We start from the raw sequence: 20,223 nt of genomic DNA on the forward strand, positions 1-20,223 counted from the left end.
CCTATGATTCTTCCTGTGGTCACTCTGGACAGAAGTGATTCCTGCCCATGTGTTATTCTTACAGCAGCACTTAAATTGTATCATTCACATGGCATGTGCTACTTAGTACCTTGTACTGTCTTATCTCTCCTACTAGTTCATAATCTCCTGGAAGAGAGAAGCTATGTCTCATACAACTCTATGCTTATAGCACAGAACACAGTGTTAAATACATATTTGCTGAATCCATTCTTAATACATTAAAAATATTTGTGAATACTCCTTTCATCTTACTTATTAAGCTATTCAACCCCCTAGAGAATTCTCCATCTTCACAGCCAGCCCAAGAACTTGGAGCAAGAAGCAGGATTTTGATGCCTTTCCAGAAAGAATAGGGAAGGCCTGAATGGAATAATCCATGTGCCTTGAATGGTTACAAACAAAACAGTTTATCGCTGACTTTGGTAAACACATGCATGGCATGGCTCTACACACATCTCAAATTATAATTAAAGAATAAGTCCACCCCTGGCCAGGTTTCTCAGTGGTTAGAGCATCAGCCTACAAACCAGAGTTGTGGGTTGGATTCCCAGTCAAGGACACGTACCTGGGATGCAGGTTCAATCCCCAGCTCTGGGAGGCAACCAATCAATGTGTCTCTCTCACATGGATGTTTCTCTCTCTCTCTCCCCCAACTCCCTGCCTTCCCCTCTCTCTTTAAAAATCAATGGAAAAAATATCCTCAGATAAGGATTAACAACAACAACAAAAAGGAATAAGTCCAAAAGATTAGGGATTTTTTTATATATAAAAGCGACTAACGATTGTTTAAAAAGAACTTTATTTGTTCTTTATAATCGGAAATGAATATAGTTATGAGTAGTTATTCTGAATGTTGGAATTATGAGTGACTTTTCTTCTTTATGTTTATATTAGTTATGTAAAAAATCTTTTTAGAAAGCACATGTACTTCAGAGAGTATCAAAAAATATTTTATTTACCAAAGCTAACCAAGGACATATTTTGGAAGATAGTAGAAATAAATTATCTTAAATTTGATAAGTTAATGATGAATTTGTGAGAAAATATTTTATTTACTATTAGTACCCAAAAAGTTTATTATACTAGGTATATTTTTCAATAACATTTGTGCATAACTGCTTTAATAAAATGAATATGCAGATTTCAAATTTTAAATATTTTATCATTTTTAAAATATGTTTTTATTGATTTCAGAGAGGAAGGGAGAGGGAAAGGAGGATACAAACATCAGTGATGAGAGGGAATCTCATAACCGGAGCATGTACACCGACTGGCAATAGAACAGTGACCTCCTGATTCATAGGTTGACACTCAACTGAGTCACACCGGCCAGGCAAAATTTAAATATTTTAGATTTAAATATGAAATACACAAGTTCAAATTGGAGACTTTTACCTTTATTTATTTTCTACTTAGAAAAATATACAGACACGTAAAAAATTCCAACATTACAGATAGTGAATATACAATCATAATCTACTATCCCTCCCTGAGGTAATTAATATTAACAACAGTTTGGTACATATCTATAGCCTCACTTTTTTTCTATGCATATACTAACATGTATGTTTTAACAAAAATATACATAATCACTAGCATATAAAACTTATACAGTTTGCTTTTTGTCACTTAATATGCTTTATGTATGCTTTAATATCAGTACATATAGATCAACTTCATTCTTTTCAGCAAGCACAGGGCACTTCATTTTATGGATGTACACCAATCCCCTACTGATGACTACTTGAATTACTTCAAATATTTCACTACTGTGAATAACACACACAATATATATTATATACACTTTTGTGTAGAGTGAATGCTTGCAGAGAATAAGATCCCAGAATTATAACTGGTAGATCAAAAGATATAAATATATAAATTTTTCTGCTAATGGTTATTACCAAATTGTCCTCTAAGAAGGTTGCATCAATGTATGCTTTCACCAATAGTGTAAAGGTATGAGTGCACTTGTTTCCCCAAATCTTCACATATATTTTAAGCAAAAATTATTTAAATAGAATATTTCACTTTCATTACAACATTAGAAACTGAAAACAATGGGTTATAAAATTAACATGTTTTCACACTACCTTTAAATTCTTGGTCTGAAAGGAAGCTATAGGACTAATTCACATTCTACATTATTTCTCAATAGAAATAAATTAGCCCCAAAAGAAAAGTTAGATCTATTTCTAGAGAAGCTACTGCTGTTGAAAAGCATGCTCATCACTCCAGTGATTTCGATAGTTAGTATCAAAAGGAATATTTGCTAAGCCTTCCTTTTGGTTAGTTGTATTGTTGATACAAACTAAAATACTAGCAAGGAAAAGGTACTGAAGATAGGTCACAATAGAAAGTTGCATGGGGAGGATGATTAAATGTTGGAACAGAAGAGGCTGCATCGGCATAAGAGGACTTCTCACTAATTGAAACTTGAAGGATTAAAATTTTGTCAAGAAATAACCGGGTATTCAAGAAATCTATGGACCCTGATAATATTAGCAGCCCCATAATAGCTGTAAACTTATTTAGACCTTACAATGTACTTTCACATTCATTAAATCTCATGTAATCCTCAAACAGCTCTGGGAAAAAGCCATCAGTATTCCAATTTTACAAATGAGAGAGAAGACAGCTACCTCAGAAACAAGCAAGTTTTCTCACCACCCCCCACTACACACACACACACACACACACACACACACACACACCCGCTACTCAAAGTATGGCCCAGGGAAGAGCAGCACGAGGATCACGTGAGGGTGGATCTGAATCTGAATCTCTAAGACCACTGTCTCTCACCTCCACCCACCGGTCTATCTGTACACTACTAGTAACTATCAGAAGCCCTGTTCACCAGCCAGTTCTGGATTTGCTAGGAGGGAAAGTCTGACAGCTGCTCTGGGGGCCTCACAAGAGAGACCAAAGCAGCCTGGGGAAGCAAGGCCATCATAAGAGGAAAGGACATGTTTAGAAAACTGAGCAGCAGGTAATAATGTCATATGAAAATAATCATGGTGTGCAAAGATACTGAACTTTCCCAAACAGAAGCTAACCAGCGAGCGTCAAGGTGATGAAATGGAGGCAGGCCTGTAGGCTGCCTGTTGCATGTTTAGTCCCAATAAGCAGCTGCTTGCTTTTCTCCAAGGCAGTAGCCCAGAGGTGGCAAGGGTCAAGGTTTCTGAGCATGCTCTGAGCTCCTCCCTCATGATCACAAACTGTCCCTGGGCTGCCCCTCTACTCAATCCACCAGGCTTGGGTCTTCCTGTCCTCAGTACTAACTGGGCAGCAGCAGGAAAGTATGCATTAAGATCCCATGCTTTTGCACCATCGTCTTATCATTGTTGCCTATTTGAGAAAATAGATCAAAATAAAGATCCCACGCTTTTCAAAAGTTCATGTTACACCACTTCACTTTTACATTAGTACATGTTTTCGCTAACTGAAAGAAATCCTAGGAGGATTTTCGCTTTTACAGGCAAAAAGTGAAAATAGCATTCAGTGTTTGTTTTGCAGCAGTGAGCTATTAAAAAGGCAGCGTGCACCCCAAGTAGGGAGAGTGACACTGCTTTTACTATATATTAGTGTTATTTTGGGTTTTATGTATTATTTGGTATGATTCAGTAGGTTATTTTGGGGGTCTGAGAACACCCCAAAATTTTTCCATATGAATTAATAGCAACTTTTTCTTTGCTTTAAACCATTCCGGCTTACAGAAGATTTCATAGGAACAAACTCTACTTTCAGATGGTGGAGGGAACCCATGATATGAATCTGAAATCAGGTGAGGAGGCAAGGAACTTAGCAACCCTGGAGCCCACCCAGACAAATGGTGAGTTGAACAAATCACCTCATTTTTGTTCATTTTCACTGAACCCCCGTTTTTTTCCACAGAAAACAGGCATTTTAACTCAGACTCTCCACAGCTTCAAAGACAAGGTCTGTTGTGGACAGGGACAGCTACAGAGATAAAAAGGTAAAGCACAGAGGTAAAAGGAAGAGATCTGGGGTAGGTAGCACTAGCAAGCAGCAGGAGTGTGAGCTACTCAATCAACTGTCAACTAAGAGCAAACCAGTTTAGTTTCATGATACCCACACACAAAACAACCAAGGCATCTGTTGGTCTCCACTTCACTCCCCCACCTCACTCCAACCCCCAGAGAGAAGCACCAACTGCTTGCGGTTATGGTCATCTGGAACCATGCAGCTGTAATCTATCAACCTGACATTCATTTACCCATAGAACCACAAGTTGTACAGTTCCTAAGAGTACCATAGGAAGAGAAGTAGGGATACTAGCTCAGAAAATCTGGAGCTGAGGGTGGGAAGAGGAGCAAGGACATAGAGGGACAAGTGTTACTGAATGAGGGCCCTAAAATAAGTCAGTGAAATTCATTAAACTACCTCTTGCAGGGAATGTTGGGAGAAAAGTACATTTTTTCAGGTTCTGCCATTTTCCAAGCTGAATGCAGGATGTGACTCTTGCTATAGTAATACTGGGCATACTTTTTTTTTCTTTTAATTCTTTATTAGTTAAGGTATTACAAATGTGTCCTCATCTCCCCCATTAACCCCCATCTCCCCACCTCCCAACTCATGCTCTCATCCCCCTGTTGTCCATGTCCATTGGTTTGGCTTATATGTGTGCATACAAGTCCTTTGGTTGATCTCTTCCCCTTACCTGCTCCCTCCCCTACTTTCCCTCTGGGGATTAATAGTCTGATCGATGTTTCTCAGTCTTTGGATCTGTCCCTTTTCATCAGTCTATGTTGTTCTCTATAATCCACAAATGAGTGAGATCATGTGGTATTTATCTTTCTCTGACTGGCTTATTTCACTTAGCATAATGCTCTCCAGTTCCATCCATGCTGTTGCAAAAGTTCCTTCTTTTTTACTGCAGCATAGTATTGGGCATACTTCTATGCTCAGTGTGATGGTTTGCACATGAAGACTCCCTGGAAGGAAAGCCGGATAAAAATTAAGTGTAGGCTTTAGAGTTAAGATAGCCGAGGTTTGACTCCCAGTCAAGTCCCTACTGGCTATGTAAAACCACCAGCTACTCACCTAACCTCTCTTAGCATCAGTTTCCTGATCTATAGAATGGGAATAGTAATATTTATAGTAGGGTGGTATAAACTTGAGTGAGATATGTAAAATGTTTAGCACAGTACATAGCAAAAGCTCAATAGATATAGTCATTGTTAACACTATAAATATTATTTCTAGTATTATGATTGGGAAAGTAAGATAAGGACAGAAAACACTAAAAACAAAGGTTAGAAAGGGGTGGTTCCAGTAAGCATACTACCTGAAAATGTTGAATGACATAAATCTATAATGGATGGGAAAGAAAAAACATGAAAAGTTCAAAACCACACAGCAAAGGAAACCATCAACAAAACGAAAAGACAGCCTACTGAATGGAAGAAGGTATTTGCCAATGATATATCAATAAGGGGTTAATATCTGAAATTTATAAAGAACTCATACAACTGACCTGGCCAGTGTGACTCAATTGGTTAGAGCACTGTCCTGTACACCGAAGGGTTTCAGGTTTGATTGCCGGTTGCCTACATTGTGGGTTCCATCCTGGCCCAAGTCAGGGTGTGTGCCAGGGACAAACAACTGATTTGTCTCTCTTACATCTTTTTCTTTCTCTTTCCCTTTCTCTCTCTCTCTCTCTCTCTCTCTCTCTCTCTCTCTCTCTCTCTCCCCTCCTCCCTCCCTCCCTCTATCTCACTCTCTCCCTCTCTTCTTCCTTCCATCCCTTCCACTCTTTCTAAAAATCAACAGAAAAAATATACTTCGGTGAGGATTAATAAAAAAAGTTTTTTTAATAATAAAATAAAAATATAAAAGGGCAGAGGACCTGAATAGACACTTCTCCAGAGAGGACATACAGATAGTCAATAGACATATGAAAATAAGTTCAACATCACTAATCATCAATGGTTACCATCAATAAATCAATGGTTATCATCAATAAATCAATGGTTATCACCAATAAATCAATAAACAAGTGTTGGCAAGGATGTGAAGAAAAGAAAGCCCTGTGCACTGTTGGTGGGGATGCAGATTGGTGCAGTCACTGTGGAAAACAGTATGGAGGTTCCTCAAAAAATTAAAAAATGGGACTGCCTTATGACTCAGTGATTCCACTTCTGGTTATATATCTAAAGATATCCAAAACACTAATTTAAAAGATATATGCACACCTATATTCACTGCAGCATTATTTACAATAGCCAAGATATGAAAGCAACCTATAGACGAGTGGATAAAAAGCTGTGGCACATATATACAATGAAATATTATTTGGCCATAAAAAGAATGAAACCTTACTACATGAGACAGCATGATGGACCTAGAGCCGTGGTCGGCAAACTGCGGCTCGCGAGCCACATGTGGCTCTTTGGCCCCTTGAGTGTGGCTCTTCCTAAGCCTTAAGGAATACCCTAATTAAGTTAATAACAATGTACCTATCTATATAGTTTAAGTTTAAAAAATCTGGCTCTCGCCGAAACCAGTTTGGCTCAGTAGATAGAGCGTCGGCCTGTGGACTGAAAGGTCCCAGGTTTGATTCAGGTCGAGGGCATGTACCTTGGTTGTGGGCACATCCCCAGTGGGAGATGTGCAGGAGGCTCTCTCATTGATGTTTCTAACTCTCTATCTCTCTCCCTTCCTCTCTGTAAAAAATCAAAAATATATTTTTAAAAAATTGGCTCTCAAAAGAAATTTCAATCGTTATATTGTTGATATTTGGCTCTGTTGACTAATGAATTTGCCGACCAATGACCTAGAGCAATACATTGTAAAGTATATGACTCTAACTACTATGCTGTACACCTGAAACTAATACAAAATAATACTGAACATAAACTGTAATTGAAAAATAAAATTTGAATTAAAAAAAAGTACAAGAATAGAATCAAGTCCTTGGGTATTTTAATCTTTAAAAATAAAATCACCTTAATTACATAAGACAAAAACTTCATCTCCATCCTCACCCACTTTGACCATACCATTAGCATCACATCTTCAGAAACTACCAAAGTCTTAGCAGTGTTCTATTTCTATCAAACTACACTATAAGGTTATAGTAACTTAAACAGCATGGTACTGGCATAAAAGCAGACATATGAATCAATGGACCAGAATAGAGTCCAGGAAAAAACCCACACCTATATGGTCAATTAATCTATGACAAAGGAGGCAAGATATATATATACAATGGGGTGAAGACAGACTCTTCAATAAATGGTGGTAAGAAAACCAGACAGATACATTCAAAATATGAAACTAGACCACTTTCTTATAGCACACAGAAGAATAAACTCAAAAAGGATTAAAGACTTAAATATAAGACCTGAAACCATAAAACTCCTAGAAGAAAACATAGGCAATAAACTCTTTGGCATTGCTCTTAGTAATATCTTTTTTAATATGTTTCCTCCGGCAAGGGACACAAAAGAAAAAATAAATAAATGGGACTACATCATACTGAAGAGCTTTTGTACAGTGAAGGAAACCATCAACAAAACAAAAAGACAACCTACTGAATGGAAGAAGTTATGCACCAATGACACCTCCAATAAAGGGTTAATATCCAAAAATATATAAGGAACTCATACAGCTTAACCCTCCAAAAAAACAAATCTCCAATTCAAAAAATGGGCCGAGGACCCAAATAGACATTTCTCCCAAAGGACATACAGATGACCAAAAGACATATGAAAAGATGCTCAACATCACTAATCAGTAGAGAAATACAAATTAAAACCTCAATGTGATATCACCTCACATCTGTCAGAATGACTATCATCAATAAATCAACAAACAACAAGTGTTGGCAAGAATATGAAGAAAAAGGAACCCTTGAACACTGTTGGTGGGATCATAAACCGGAGCAGCCACGACGGAAAGCAGTATGCAAGTTCCTCAAAAAATAAAAATAGGACTATCATATGACCAAGCAATTCCACTTTTGGATAATTATCTAAAGAAATCCAAAATACTAATTCAAAAAGATATATGCAGCCCTATGTTCACTGCAGCACTATTTATAACAAGCAAGCTATGGAAGTAAGCTAAGTGTCCACTGATAGATGACTGGATAAAGAAGATGTGGTACAGAAGGGGTGGAGGGATTGAGCAAAGAAAAAAAAGAGAGAAAGAACTCATGGACACAGACAACAGTGTGGTGATTGCCAGGAGTGGCAGAAGGGGGATGGTAGGTAGAGGAGGAAGAGGGTATAAGGAGGATAAATGGTGATGGAAAAAAAGAAAAGAAAGGAAACCCGGCGCACGGCTCAGTGGTTGAGCGTTAACCTATGGACCAGGAGGTCATGGTTCGATTCCCAGTCAGGGCACACACCCCAGGGGGCTGGCTGGATCCCCAGTGTGGGGCAAGGCAGCCCATCAATGATTCTCTCTCATCATTGATGTTTCTATCTCTCTCTCCCTCTCCTTTCCTCTCTGAAATCAATACAAATATTTTTTTAAAAAAAGAAAAAAAAGATGTCATACATGGAACAGAATGTTACTCATCTACAAAAACAATATGGAATCTCCCATTTGCAACAACATGGATGGACCTAGAGGGTATTTTGCTAACTGAAATAAGTCAATCAGAGAAAAACAAATACATATGATTTCACTTATATGTGAAATCTAAAAACCAAAATAAATGAACAAACAAAACAGAAACAAACTCATAGATAAAAAGAACAAATGATTACTTCTGGATGAGAGGGGTGTAAGGGGGATGGGTGAAGAAGGGGAAGGGTTTAAGATGTACAAATTGCTAGTTATAAAAACCTAGCATAAAAATGTAAAGTACAGCAGACTGGTGCAGCCACTGTGGAAAACAGTATGGAGTTTCCTCAAAAAGTTAAAAATGGAACTCCCATTTGACCCAGTAATCCCACTTCTAGGAATATATCCCAAGAAACAAAACACCAATCAGAAAGGATATATGCACTCCTATGGTCATAGCAGCACAATTTACAATAGCTAAGACTTGGAAACAGCCTAAGTGCCCATCAGCAGATGAGTAGATTAGAAAACTGTGGTACATCTACACAACGGAATACTATGCTGCTATAAAAAAGAAGGAATTTATTTATTTATTTTTTATTGCTTAAAGTATTACAAAGGGTATTACATATGTGTAAAAAAGGAATTCTTACTATTTGCAGCAGCATGGATGGAACTGGAGACCATTATGCTAAGCGAAATAAGCCGGTCAGAGAAAGATAAATATCACATGGTCTCACTCATATGTGGGATATATAATGAACAACAAAACTGATGAACAAAAATAGATCCAGAGACAAGATAACACTGAACAGACCGTCCAACCTCAGAGAGAAGGCAGGGCAGGGGGGAGGTTAGAGAACAACCAAAGGACTTGTATGCATGCATATTAGCATAATCTATGGAACAGACACTGGGGCTGTGGGAGCTTTCCTTCCAGGGTGGAAGTGGCTGGGGGAGTTCCATGGGGGAGAAAAAGGAGACATGTAATATTTTAAACAATAAAAAAAAGAGTAAAGTACAACATAGAAAATATAGTCAATAATATTGTAATAACTATTTATGGTGTCATGGGTACTAGACTTATCAGAGTGATCACTTCATAAGTGATATAAAAGTCTAATAACTAGCCGAAACCGGTTTGGCTCAGTGGATAGAGCGTCGGCCTGCGGACTGAAGGGTCCCAGGTTCGATTCCGGTCAAGGGCATGTACCTGGGTTGCGGGCACATCCCCAGTAGGAGATGTGCAGGAGGCGGCTGATCAATGTTTCTCTCCCATAGATGTTTCTAACTCTCTATCTCTCTCCCTTCCTCTCTGCATAAAATCAATAAAATATATTTTTAAAAAAAGTCTAATAACTATTTGTGCACCTGAAACCAATATAATATTTTGTCAATGATAACTGGAAATTTTTTTTTTAAATGTTTACACTACTCAAGGAGAAGAATAAAACTGAGCTAGCTTTACATATTCTCAAGAAGCCTCAATGTGGACTTAAGTATGAAGCCAACAGATATCAGAGCCCCAGCAGGAGGCTTCTGGTGTAACAGTACATGTACAACTATCAAACTCTACCCACAGAGAGAGATAGGAACATCAATGACGAGAGTTTATTCACAGCTCTGATTCCATATAGCTAGGATGGGACCCAGGAATGTGTATTTTTTAAATGTTGCATAGGTATTCCGATGTCTCACTGCCCTCCTGACCCTTTCCCCAAGTGAGAACCATCAAGCTAGAGCCAATGATCCATAAATGTTTTTAAAATAAATGTTTTGTCCTGGTCAGTGTGGTTCAGTTGGTTAGAGCATCATCACCCTGTGCACCAAAGGGTCACAGGTTCAATTCCCAGTCAGGGCATGTAAGGCAGGCAACAAATCAATGTTTCTCTCTCACATTGATGTCTCTCTCTCTCTCTCTCCCTCTCTCTCTCTCCTTCTCCCTCTCCCCCTCCCCTTCTTCCTTTCTCTCAAGAATGGATGAAAAACATATCCTTGGGTGAGGATTTCATTTAAACATTAATTAAAAATAAATGTTTCTCTACTACCAAATAGATGGATTAAAGAATCTCAATACTAATACCTGGGCTCAAACCCTGAGCAAAAATTGAAATTAGATTTACTGCCAATTTTCTCCTCCTCCATGAAAGTCACCTACACAAACTCTCACAGAGTCACATGTTAAAAGGCTCAAAGTACCACCATATAATTAGATAGGAAAAATTGGACAAGAAAATGAGAGAGAAAAAAGGTGCGGGGGGGGGGGGGGATATGAGAATTAATTAGACTCAGATTCATAAAAACTGATAACCAAAAGCAAGCTGCAAGTTGCCTTGCCCATTGTTTCCAGAAGGGATGATATATAACCTAGACTGGATTAATGGCTATTAAGGAGGAGGAGAATTTCAAAACCTCCTTCACTTACTTTTTCAAAATCTAACAACCCTCCAGCATAGGCAATGCTTTTGTATCCCTAACTTAAATCTTGCCTGTTCGGCTTCAGTCCATTTCTATCCTTTGTTAAAAGAGAAAAACAACCCAGCTCCCTTCACATAAAAATCTTTCAGAAACTTAAAAAAAGAGAGGGAGGGCTAGCTATCAAGAGCACACACATTTACTTCTTAAGGAAAATATAGTCTTAAGCCCTAACCAGTTTGGCTCAGTGGATACAGCGTCAGCCTGCGGATTGAAAGGTCCCAGGTTCGATCCCGGTCAAGGGCATTAAAAAAAATAAATAAATAAATAAATAAATAAATAAATATATATATATATATATATATATATATATATATATATATACACATACATACACACACACACACACACACACACACACACACACATATATATATATCCTCAACTGAGGGGAGAAGTAGAATGGATAATTAATTGTACAGGGCTCGAAGTTGAAGGATGTTTACAACTGGTAACTTTACACTTCATCAAGACCCAGCAGAAAAAGCATAAAACCTCAAATTACTTCCAATCCTATTATACTGCAGAGAATTACCTTCCTTGGAGAAGTGTTTTAAAATCCCAGCTCTCATCTGCTCTCTCTCTAATAATTTAAATACTCATCTCTACAGATCTCACTTCAGCTTTTAGCCGTATTTTAAACATCTTTTAAAAATAGGTCTCTCCTTAATTAAAAAGCCTTTCATGAGCACCACTTTCTGCATATATGTAGTTCCCTGTCTCTTTCACGCCCTCCACATCTACCTAGGCTGCATCTCTACTTCTTTTTCAACATTTTGATTTCTCTTCTAAAGAGGTCACACAACTCCTCCTGATCATTTCCTATTCTTTTAGAATTCCAAATTTATCCCTACCATATTTGACATCTTTAAATTTTTCTCATCCATTTAGTATTTACTGCATATCTTACACAGTACAGTGTGATATAAAGGAAATAAAGAACATTACACCTGACCTTTGGAAATGAAGACATACATAAAAGAATAATTGGTTCCAAGGTGGGGGGGGGGGGGGGGGGCGGGGAAGAATCCCAGTCAGAAAAGGCCTTATGGCTCCAGTAAATACAGAATTGGACCTAAAAAATAAGTGGAGAGTTTAGTGAAAAGGCTACTTTATCAGGGGTCCTCAAACTACGGCCCGCGGGCCACATGCAAATACAAATATTGTATTTGTTCCCGTTTAGTTTTTTTACTTCAAAATAAGATATGTGCAGTGTGCATAGGAATTTGTTCATAGTTTTTTTTTAAACTATAGTCCGGCCCTCCAACGGTCTGAGGGACAGTGAACTGGCCCCCTGTTTAAAAAGTTTGAGGACCCCTGCTTTAGATAGAAGGAACAATATGATTCAAAGCTGCAGGCCATCTGAGGTAAGAGCTACATAAAGGCCCTCTGTCACTTCCTTCTTTGCTCCCCGCCCCCCAAAAGGCGTATGTCCTGGCCTTCAAATTTTATTTCAGAGTCTGTTGTCCATGAATCACAAGCTCTCTGAATGTTACTGTGTTTACCCACAGCCACTACACATTAGAGCAGCTAACAAAGCTTCATACGCCAAATCTTATGTGGGTTACCACAAGGCAGGCTTTTAGAGTCATCTTAGGTGGAGTCTTTAATAAGGAGTGTGAGGAGTCAGATACCGTGGAGTCCTAAGCCCACAAAGACAGCTAGTACTTTTGGGTAAGTACTCAAGATATGTGCAAGTACTCTTGCTCTGTCAGACCACTGAAGGGTCTTTCAACGTCAGGTAAGTATTTCCTTTTTCCACAGCTCTAGAACAAACAGAGTCTGAAGCACTGCCATGGCCATGTGGCTCAGCTGGCTGGAGCATCGTCCCGTACACTAAAATGTTGCAGGTTTGATTCCTGGTCAGGGCACATACCTAGGTTGCAGGTTCATTCCCCAGGTTGTGGTGCATACATGAGGCAACTAATCAATGTTTCTCTCCCCCCCCCCCCTCCTTCCTCTCTCTCTAAAAATCAATAAAAACATATCTGCAGGTGAGGATTTTAAAAAAAGAAAGTCTGAAGTACTGAATTCCTATTTGAAACAGGGATTTTTTTCACTGTTTTCCTGGAGAGCTTCTCTTCTCCTCCTCTTGCCTCAGGACTCACAGTTCAAGCATCCCTTCCTCTGTGAAGTCTTTCCTAATTCCCCTTAGGTCCCCGCCCCTATGCCGCCATTACCACCTTTTGCATACTTCTAGGGCACCACTTACCACACCATGTTGTAATTATTTGTCTACAAGTCTGACAAGCCACAAGCTCTTTGATGGCAAAGAATGTTTTACTCATCACTGATTCCACACATAATAGGTACAATAAATATTTGTTGAATGCATTAATAATGAACAACATGGGAAGTTTTAAAGAATGATGATCATATCTTCTGGATCGCAGACAAAAATTACAGTAAGTATTAACACTGAAGACTAAATTTCCATCATACATTTATACTACCTAAACCATTCTCGGTCAGAAAAAGAGGACAAAGATATGAGAAAATTGCTCTACTAGTGCTGGTCATTGCCAAGTTACCAATCAAGAATACAAGTGTTTGTAGCACTAAGAATGACCCAACACAAAAAATGAGTGAACAGAATCAACTCAAGAAAGTTTCTAAGTTTCTGGCCCATTCTGCATCTGGAGAATATGAACAACAATTAATAGAGTCCTTGGAAAAGTCACTATCTTCACTGCCAAGGAACCTTGTAGCCAATTTCGATTTAGCTTTTTAAAATATATATCTTTTTTTTTTTTTTTATTGACTTCAGAGAAGCAGGGAGAGGAAGCGAGAGATAGGAACATCAATGATGAGAGAGAATCATTGATCGGCTGCCTCCTGCAAGCCCTCTCCTGGGGATCGAGCCTCCAACCTGGGTATGTGCCCTGACTGGGAATCAAACGTGAACTCCTGGTTCATGAGTCAATGCTCAACCACTGAGCCACACTGGCCAGGCCCAATTTTTATTTAATATGACCTCTGAGAAATATACAGAAAAGCTGTTCACCTTCTGACTAAATTCAAGTAAGGTTCTACTAAGGGACAGCTTTCTGAGCTAAGTCCTCCCAGAACCCTATTAGCACTCTCAATCATTTCTCATTGGCTTTACTAATCTCTGAAGAGATACAAGGCAGTAAAACACTGTGGTCTCAAATGCCTCTCCCTGTAGCAATCCTGTACCACACAAGGCTACTACTCTGTTTAAACAATGCTAATATACATAGGTCTAATCTAATCCTGTGGGAACAAAGCCCTAGATTCCCTCAGGGATTCAATAAATGTAGCCAACTTTTGTATTTTCAAAGTTGTGGGCCTCACCACAGTTGAAGAAAACATAAAGGCCAACACCCAGACAACTGAGTGGATGCACAGGGACTGGCCTCTGAGGCACTGGGCGGCAGCAGGGTGGCATGTGGCTCCTGGCATATAGTGAATGAAATAGCAACGCTCAAGAGCAAACCAGAACTGTTTTGCTGTTATCATTCCTAAGAAGTCAAGAAGCTCCGGTTAAATTAATTTAGATTTCTTGAAGAGACAAATAAATATATATATATATATATATAAAATATATTTTATTGATTTTTTACAGAGAGGAAGGAAGAGAGACAGAGAGTTAGAAACATCGATGAGAGAGAAACATCGATCAGCTGCCTCCAGCACATCTCCCACTGGGGATATGCCCGCAACCCAGGCACATGCCCTTGACCGGAATCGAACCTGGGACCCTTCAGTCCGCAGGCTGACGCTCTATCCACTGAGCCAAACCGGTTTTGGCCAAATAAATATATTTTGACCCCAGGGAAGAGCATTTGCCAAGCCAATTCCTCAGACTAGGTGTTCTAGCATGTTTCTTTCCTTTTTTTATGTTAATTGGTTTTAGAGAGGAAGGGAGAGGGATCGAGAGAGAGAAACATCGATGACAGAGGAACGCTGTCAACTGGCTGCCTCCTGCATGCCCCCTACTGGCGGGCAAGCCCTCAACCCGGCATGTGCCCCGACCAGAATCAAACTGGTGTGACCTTTTGGCTCCGGGATGGACACTCCACTGCTGAGCTACACCAGCTGGGCAGTCTAGCGTATTTCTTTATGCTACTACTGTCTTACATAACCCAGCTATGGCACTAACACCTGCAGCTACATTTAGTCACAGCTTAGCCCTTCCCAGATGGGATCCCACTGCTCTCTTCCAAGAAGGGAACCGGCGGCGGCACAGCACATCACCTGCTTCCCCGAGCACAGACGTCGTTTGTAGTGAATTGACCCAGGTTGCCTTCCTCCCAATCCTTTCTCCATGAACGCATCTCAGCACGCCCACCCCTGCTGCTATTTCTCCTTTAACCTAAAACTAAACCATTGCTTTCCGGAAGGGCAGAGACGGGCACACTCGACCCTTGGGAGCCACAGGACCGTCTAATTCTCCTCTTTCCCCAGAAAGAGTTACGGCGAGAGAAGAACACGGAGCCAAGGAGGGGAGGGCCGGGGAAAGGCGGCTCCCGGACGAGGACTCACCTTGGAGCCGAGGTCCTCTCGCCGGCTGCCTGCCTTGCTCCGGCGTAGTTTGATGGATGGGGATCGCAGCAGGTTCTTGAGCCGGCTGGTAATGGTCGACCCCTCCACGGCCATCATGGTGCGGAGTCCCTGGACAGTTCCTGGCACACTCCGGGACCTGCCTCAACAGCAGCGCTGCCTGTCCACTCCGCAGGGTCTCCCCGTCCGCGCTCTCGCTGGCCTGAGACGGCGGGAGGCCACCTTACCGGCTGCCCGGCAGCGTCCGCCGCGCTCACCTCCGGGCAGCGCTCTTCACCCACATTCCCGCCTGCACACCCGGCGCGGTTCCCTAGGCCCGTGCCTGCCGGGGGCGTTGGAATGGGAGGAGGGACGGGCCCCCGCAGGGTGTACCTGCTAGCCGGCCTGGTCCCCGTTAATGCCCAACTGTCCCCATGGCAATTGCAGCGTTCACGGCAGGACGCCGCCGCCGCGGCCACCGGACCCCTCGGGGGCCTGGGGACCTGCGCCAGCGGCCGCAGGGCACTCGGCACCGCGGGGCTCGCTGTGGCCCGGCCACCGCTCTGCCCCTGGAGCCTCCCGCCCCCACCCGACCCTCGGGAGCCCTCCACTGGGGCCCTGGACCTTCCTCTTTCCCCTCCCTTAGCAGCCCCGGCTACTCGCCAGCGCCCCCGCTCGGACCCAGCCTCACCAGCCCCGGGGCCCGGGGCCCGCCACGCTCACAGCGCCCTCAGGCATCGCGCTCGGCGATTTCAGCTCCGCGGCCGCAGCGGCGGCAGCAGCTATGGCGGCACAAGCGGCTCAAAACGCGAAGTAGCGCCGAGGCCCAGCTCCCGCCGAGGCAGGCGGAGCGGAGGCGAGAGGGTGCGGTCTGCAGCCGAGGGCGTTCCGGGAGCGAACGAATAAGGTGTGTGGGGCGGAGCCCGTGGGCGGGCGAGGACGCCGGGACCTGCGACTCGAGAATCGCGATCCCGCACGTCGTCGCGGCGGGTATTCCTCCCGGAGAAAGGTCGGCGCAGCTCGGCTTCGGACTGGAAAGAGCCAGGCCTTTTATGGTGTGAGGAGGCCTGGTTCCCCGGGAAAGTGCACTCCCCAGAGCCCCAAGACGGCAACTACGCCCCAGTGGTGCCAAGGTTGGGATCTGATAGGCCCGAGGGACCGGAACCGAACCGAACTCCTCGCTCAGAATTACAGAAATGCGACACCGGCAGAGGCTCTGCTCCGCATCGACCCCAAGCGCTGGGACTCCGAGCGGTTACAATAGTTGTTCGCCGCCACCCGGCGCGTTGACCTACGTGGATATGACTCTGGAGCAGCGGTCGCCAACCGGTGGTCCGCGGAACACCGGGGATCCGTGAGGTCCGAAAGTTTGGCGACCGCTGCTAAGTTTTCGATTGCTAAGAAGCGTTACTAACTGGGCAACCTAATTGGCCGTGTTGGGAGAAAGGGGAGGAAGAGGATTGCCTTGGATAGAGCGTTAGGCATGTGGGGGAGGAAAAAGGAAAGTATATGTTCCTATGAGATACTTGTTTCAAGGTTTCTTTAACCTTCCAAGTCCCATCGCGCTCTCGCCCTGCGTTAACCAGGACTTTGTTGCTCCAGTGCTTTTCCTTATTCCTATCAAAATCCACTCGTAAAACTTTCCCCCTATTATTGTACTGCTTTGGTGAGGTCACTGTCAAGCTTGCTGACTAGTTGTAGCAGAGTTTTAGCTTTTGCTCATGGGAGTTGAGGGCGTGCACAGAAATAAAATAACTTTACAGCATTCCACAGGTGTCTCTGCATTGAGTTTATTTTCTAGGAGTCTTTCTGCCTCGTTACTACTTCAAGAAATTGCCTTATGAAAAGGTAAGCCCAAGCCGGAGAAATAGAAGCATTTGTCTCAACCTACCCAGATCCTTGGAACACTTGGACACGTAAGAGTGAAGAACCCCTAAACCCTTTATATGCAAGGCACTGTAGGACAGCTGAGGGTGGGTCTTGTACAGCCAAGTGGCAAAATAGGTATGTCCTTGTGTGTACTCTACATTGTAACATCAAGGCTGTTAGCTATGTACTTGGGTGTACTCTAACCATGCATTAAAAACAAGATCTGTAAAGCTCACAGATCAAGTGGCCTCCTAGAAGACAAATTGGCAATAGCTGCCAGAGGCATGAGACTTCCCTTTCCCTTCGACCATGCACTGCAGGTGTAATGAAATTGTAAAATGATATTCACATATTCCCCAAATCTGGAGGAAGAAGACAAGAGTCAGGAAATGGGAGTTGGTCCATTTGACTCCTGTCATTTTACAGTGGTAGGAGCCAATGTAACACTAATGGTGCCACCTGGTGTCCTTACTTGTGTGCTGCATTCCCAACAACGGCCATAGAAGTGGTCCCTATTTCTCTCCAGATCACTTTTTTGCCCACTAGTGGTTTTCTCACTCATGGCCAAGTAAAATGGGTTTACAGAGTATCATTGGTCATTCCCTGTCCAGTGCTACACGGGTTTATCTCCGTAGAGAAAATGTTTCCCAAATTACTCTCATCTGAAGCTGAAGTTACAGAGGCAAATTCAAGCTCTGCTTTTCAATGTCTAAGATTATCAAGCTGAAAAGCAACTTAGTGTAAGTTCAGATACTTCTAGCCTAGAGCCAAAACCACATTTATCTTTCATTCTTCACAATTTAGTCAAACCTTTATTGTCTAGGTACGTACCAGGCAGCCTTTGAAGTGCCAGTATGTGAATAGGGCTGTTCTCAAGCTTCATGAATTCCTCAGAAAATAATAGTCCCAGGCCGTGGAATAGAAGCCTTATTCCTTTTTTCTCCAAGTTAAATACTTGCCACCCCACCCTTCACAATGCAGTTGACCATCCACACACTATTTCACTTTTTATTCTGCTTGTGTATGTCCTAAACATGTATATGGTTGTCACTCTTAAAAAGGTGCCTAAGAAAGATGTATACACTTGTCTGTTTTGCACTATGCTCATTAGACCAGATTTTAAAACTTCAGCCTAGATTTAACATGCCAATAGGTGCACTTATAAGATCATTGAAAACTAACAAGCTACAGTAACTTGCTCACCAATTCAAATATTTATTTAGCACCTTTATATGCAAGGCACTGTAGGACAGCTGAGACCAATGCTTGCAGTTGGAAACAAGATGAATCTCAAAACAGTGCTTCCAAGACTGCATTCCTACTTAAACTCTAAGAGTTTACTAAAGCGAATTTAGTAGAGCTTAGATTTGTCTCAGAATTCCCAAGTCAACCCAGTTTTTAACCATCTCATCATATTCCACACACACTTGCATCACTATTACTCAACATTTACATCTTTTGTAGTTCAAATTTAATATACAATTATACCTCAATTCAAGTTACATATATATATCAAAATTCTAATTTCAAAAATGCATTTTTGATCAATCATTTTGTTTCCAAATGGCAGTGAGGCCATGTACCTCATCTTTAATTTTCTCTGCATCCAGCCATTCATGTTCATGTAAAATTTTATTGGACACTAGAGGCCTGGTGCACAAAATTCGTGCACGGATAGGGTCTCTAGGCCTGGCCGGCAATCAGGGCCAATTTGGGGTCTTCCAGCTGCCAGCAGGGGCCTGCCTTCATTCTGCGCCACCCCTGGTGGTCAGCACAGTCATAGCAAGTGATCTAACTCCCAGTCTCCCAGAACTCCCCAGGGGGCACTTTGCATTATATATATAGAGAGAGAGAGGAGAGGCCCAGTGCACAAATTCATGCACCAGTGGGGTCCCTTGGCCTGGCCTGCGGGATCAGGCCGAAACCTGCTCTCCGACATTCCCTGAGGGGTCCTGGATTGCGAGAGGGCGCAGGCCAGGCCGTGACCTCATAGGTGCACAATTTGGGCCGGGGAGGGCCACGAGAAGTTGGCCAGCCAGGAAGGGACCGCAGGAGGGCTCCAGGGTGTGTCCGGCCCGTCTCGCTAAGCCCTGATCGGCTGGACCCCAGCAGCAAGCTAACCTAAGTCAGAGCATCTGCCCCCTGATGGTCAGTGCATGTCATAACAACTGGTCGGCCAGTCAACTGCCTGCCCCCTGGTGGTCAGAGCATGTCATAGAAAGTGGTTGAGCGGCCTTAGCATATCATTAGCATATTACGGTTTGGTTGGTTGAACAGCCAACCGGAAGACTGGACACTCAGCATATTAGGCTTTTATTATATAGGGCAATACATTAAATATTGATGCTCTTAGAAGTACTTGCTTCAAAATCAGCAATTTTGTGCAAGAAATGTATTCTGATTCTTGGTTATCATTCTCTATAAAAAGTACCTGAAAATGTGCCTACTCTGTGCACTGCTTTTTTTAAAATCTTCTGGGAGGAATACAGGTTATCATTTTTAGACCCATCTTCAAAGTGCTTTTATCTCTCAATTCACCTGACACCATTCCATTAGACCCGTGGTCAGCAAACCGCGGCTCGTGAGCCACATGCGACTCTTTGGCCCCTTGAGTGTGGCTCTTCTACAAAATACCACGTGCGGGCGCGCACGTACAGTGTGATTGAAACTTCGTGGCCCATGCGCAGAAGTCAGTATTTTTGTGGAAGAGCCAGTATTTTGTGGGAGAGCCACACTCAAGGGGCCAAAGAGCTGCATGTGGCTCATGAGCCGCGGTTTATTGAGCCACAGTTTGCCGACCACTGCATTAGACTATCT

General features: G+C 42.3%; 1 protein-coding gene across 1 annotated transcript in view; it reads right to left on the minus strand.

Annotated features, from left to right (window-relative positions):
• Positions 1 to 15,669, minus strand: part of MAPKBP1 (mitogen-activated protein kinase binding protein 1) — a 58,786-nt gene extending 43,117 nt beyond the window's left edge. The window contains exon 1 of the mRNA XM_059704612.1: positions 15,541 to 15,669. Within this exon, the coding sequence (XP_059560595.1) occupies positions 15,541 to 15,657 (117 nt within the window). The 5' untranslated portion in view covers positions 15,658 to 15,669. The remainder of the gene's footprint in view (positions 1 to 15,540) is intronic.
• Between the last annotated feature and the right edge of the window lie 4,554 nt (positions 15,670 to 20,223).

The sequence above is a fragment of the Myotis daubentonii genome, chromosome 1 (genome assembly GCF_963259705.1).
Source record: "Myotis daubentonii chromosome 1, mMyoDau2.1, whole genome shotgun sequence".
NCBI classification, from domain to species: Eukaryota; Metazoa; Chordata; class Mammalia; order Chiroptera; family Vespertilionidae; genus Myotis; species Myotis daubentonii.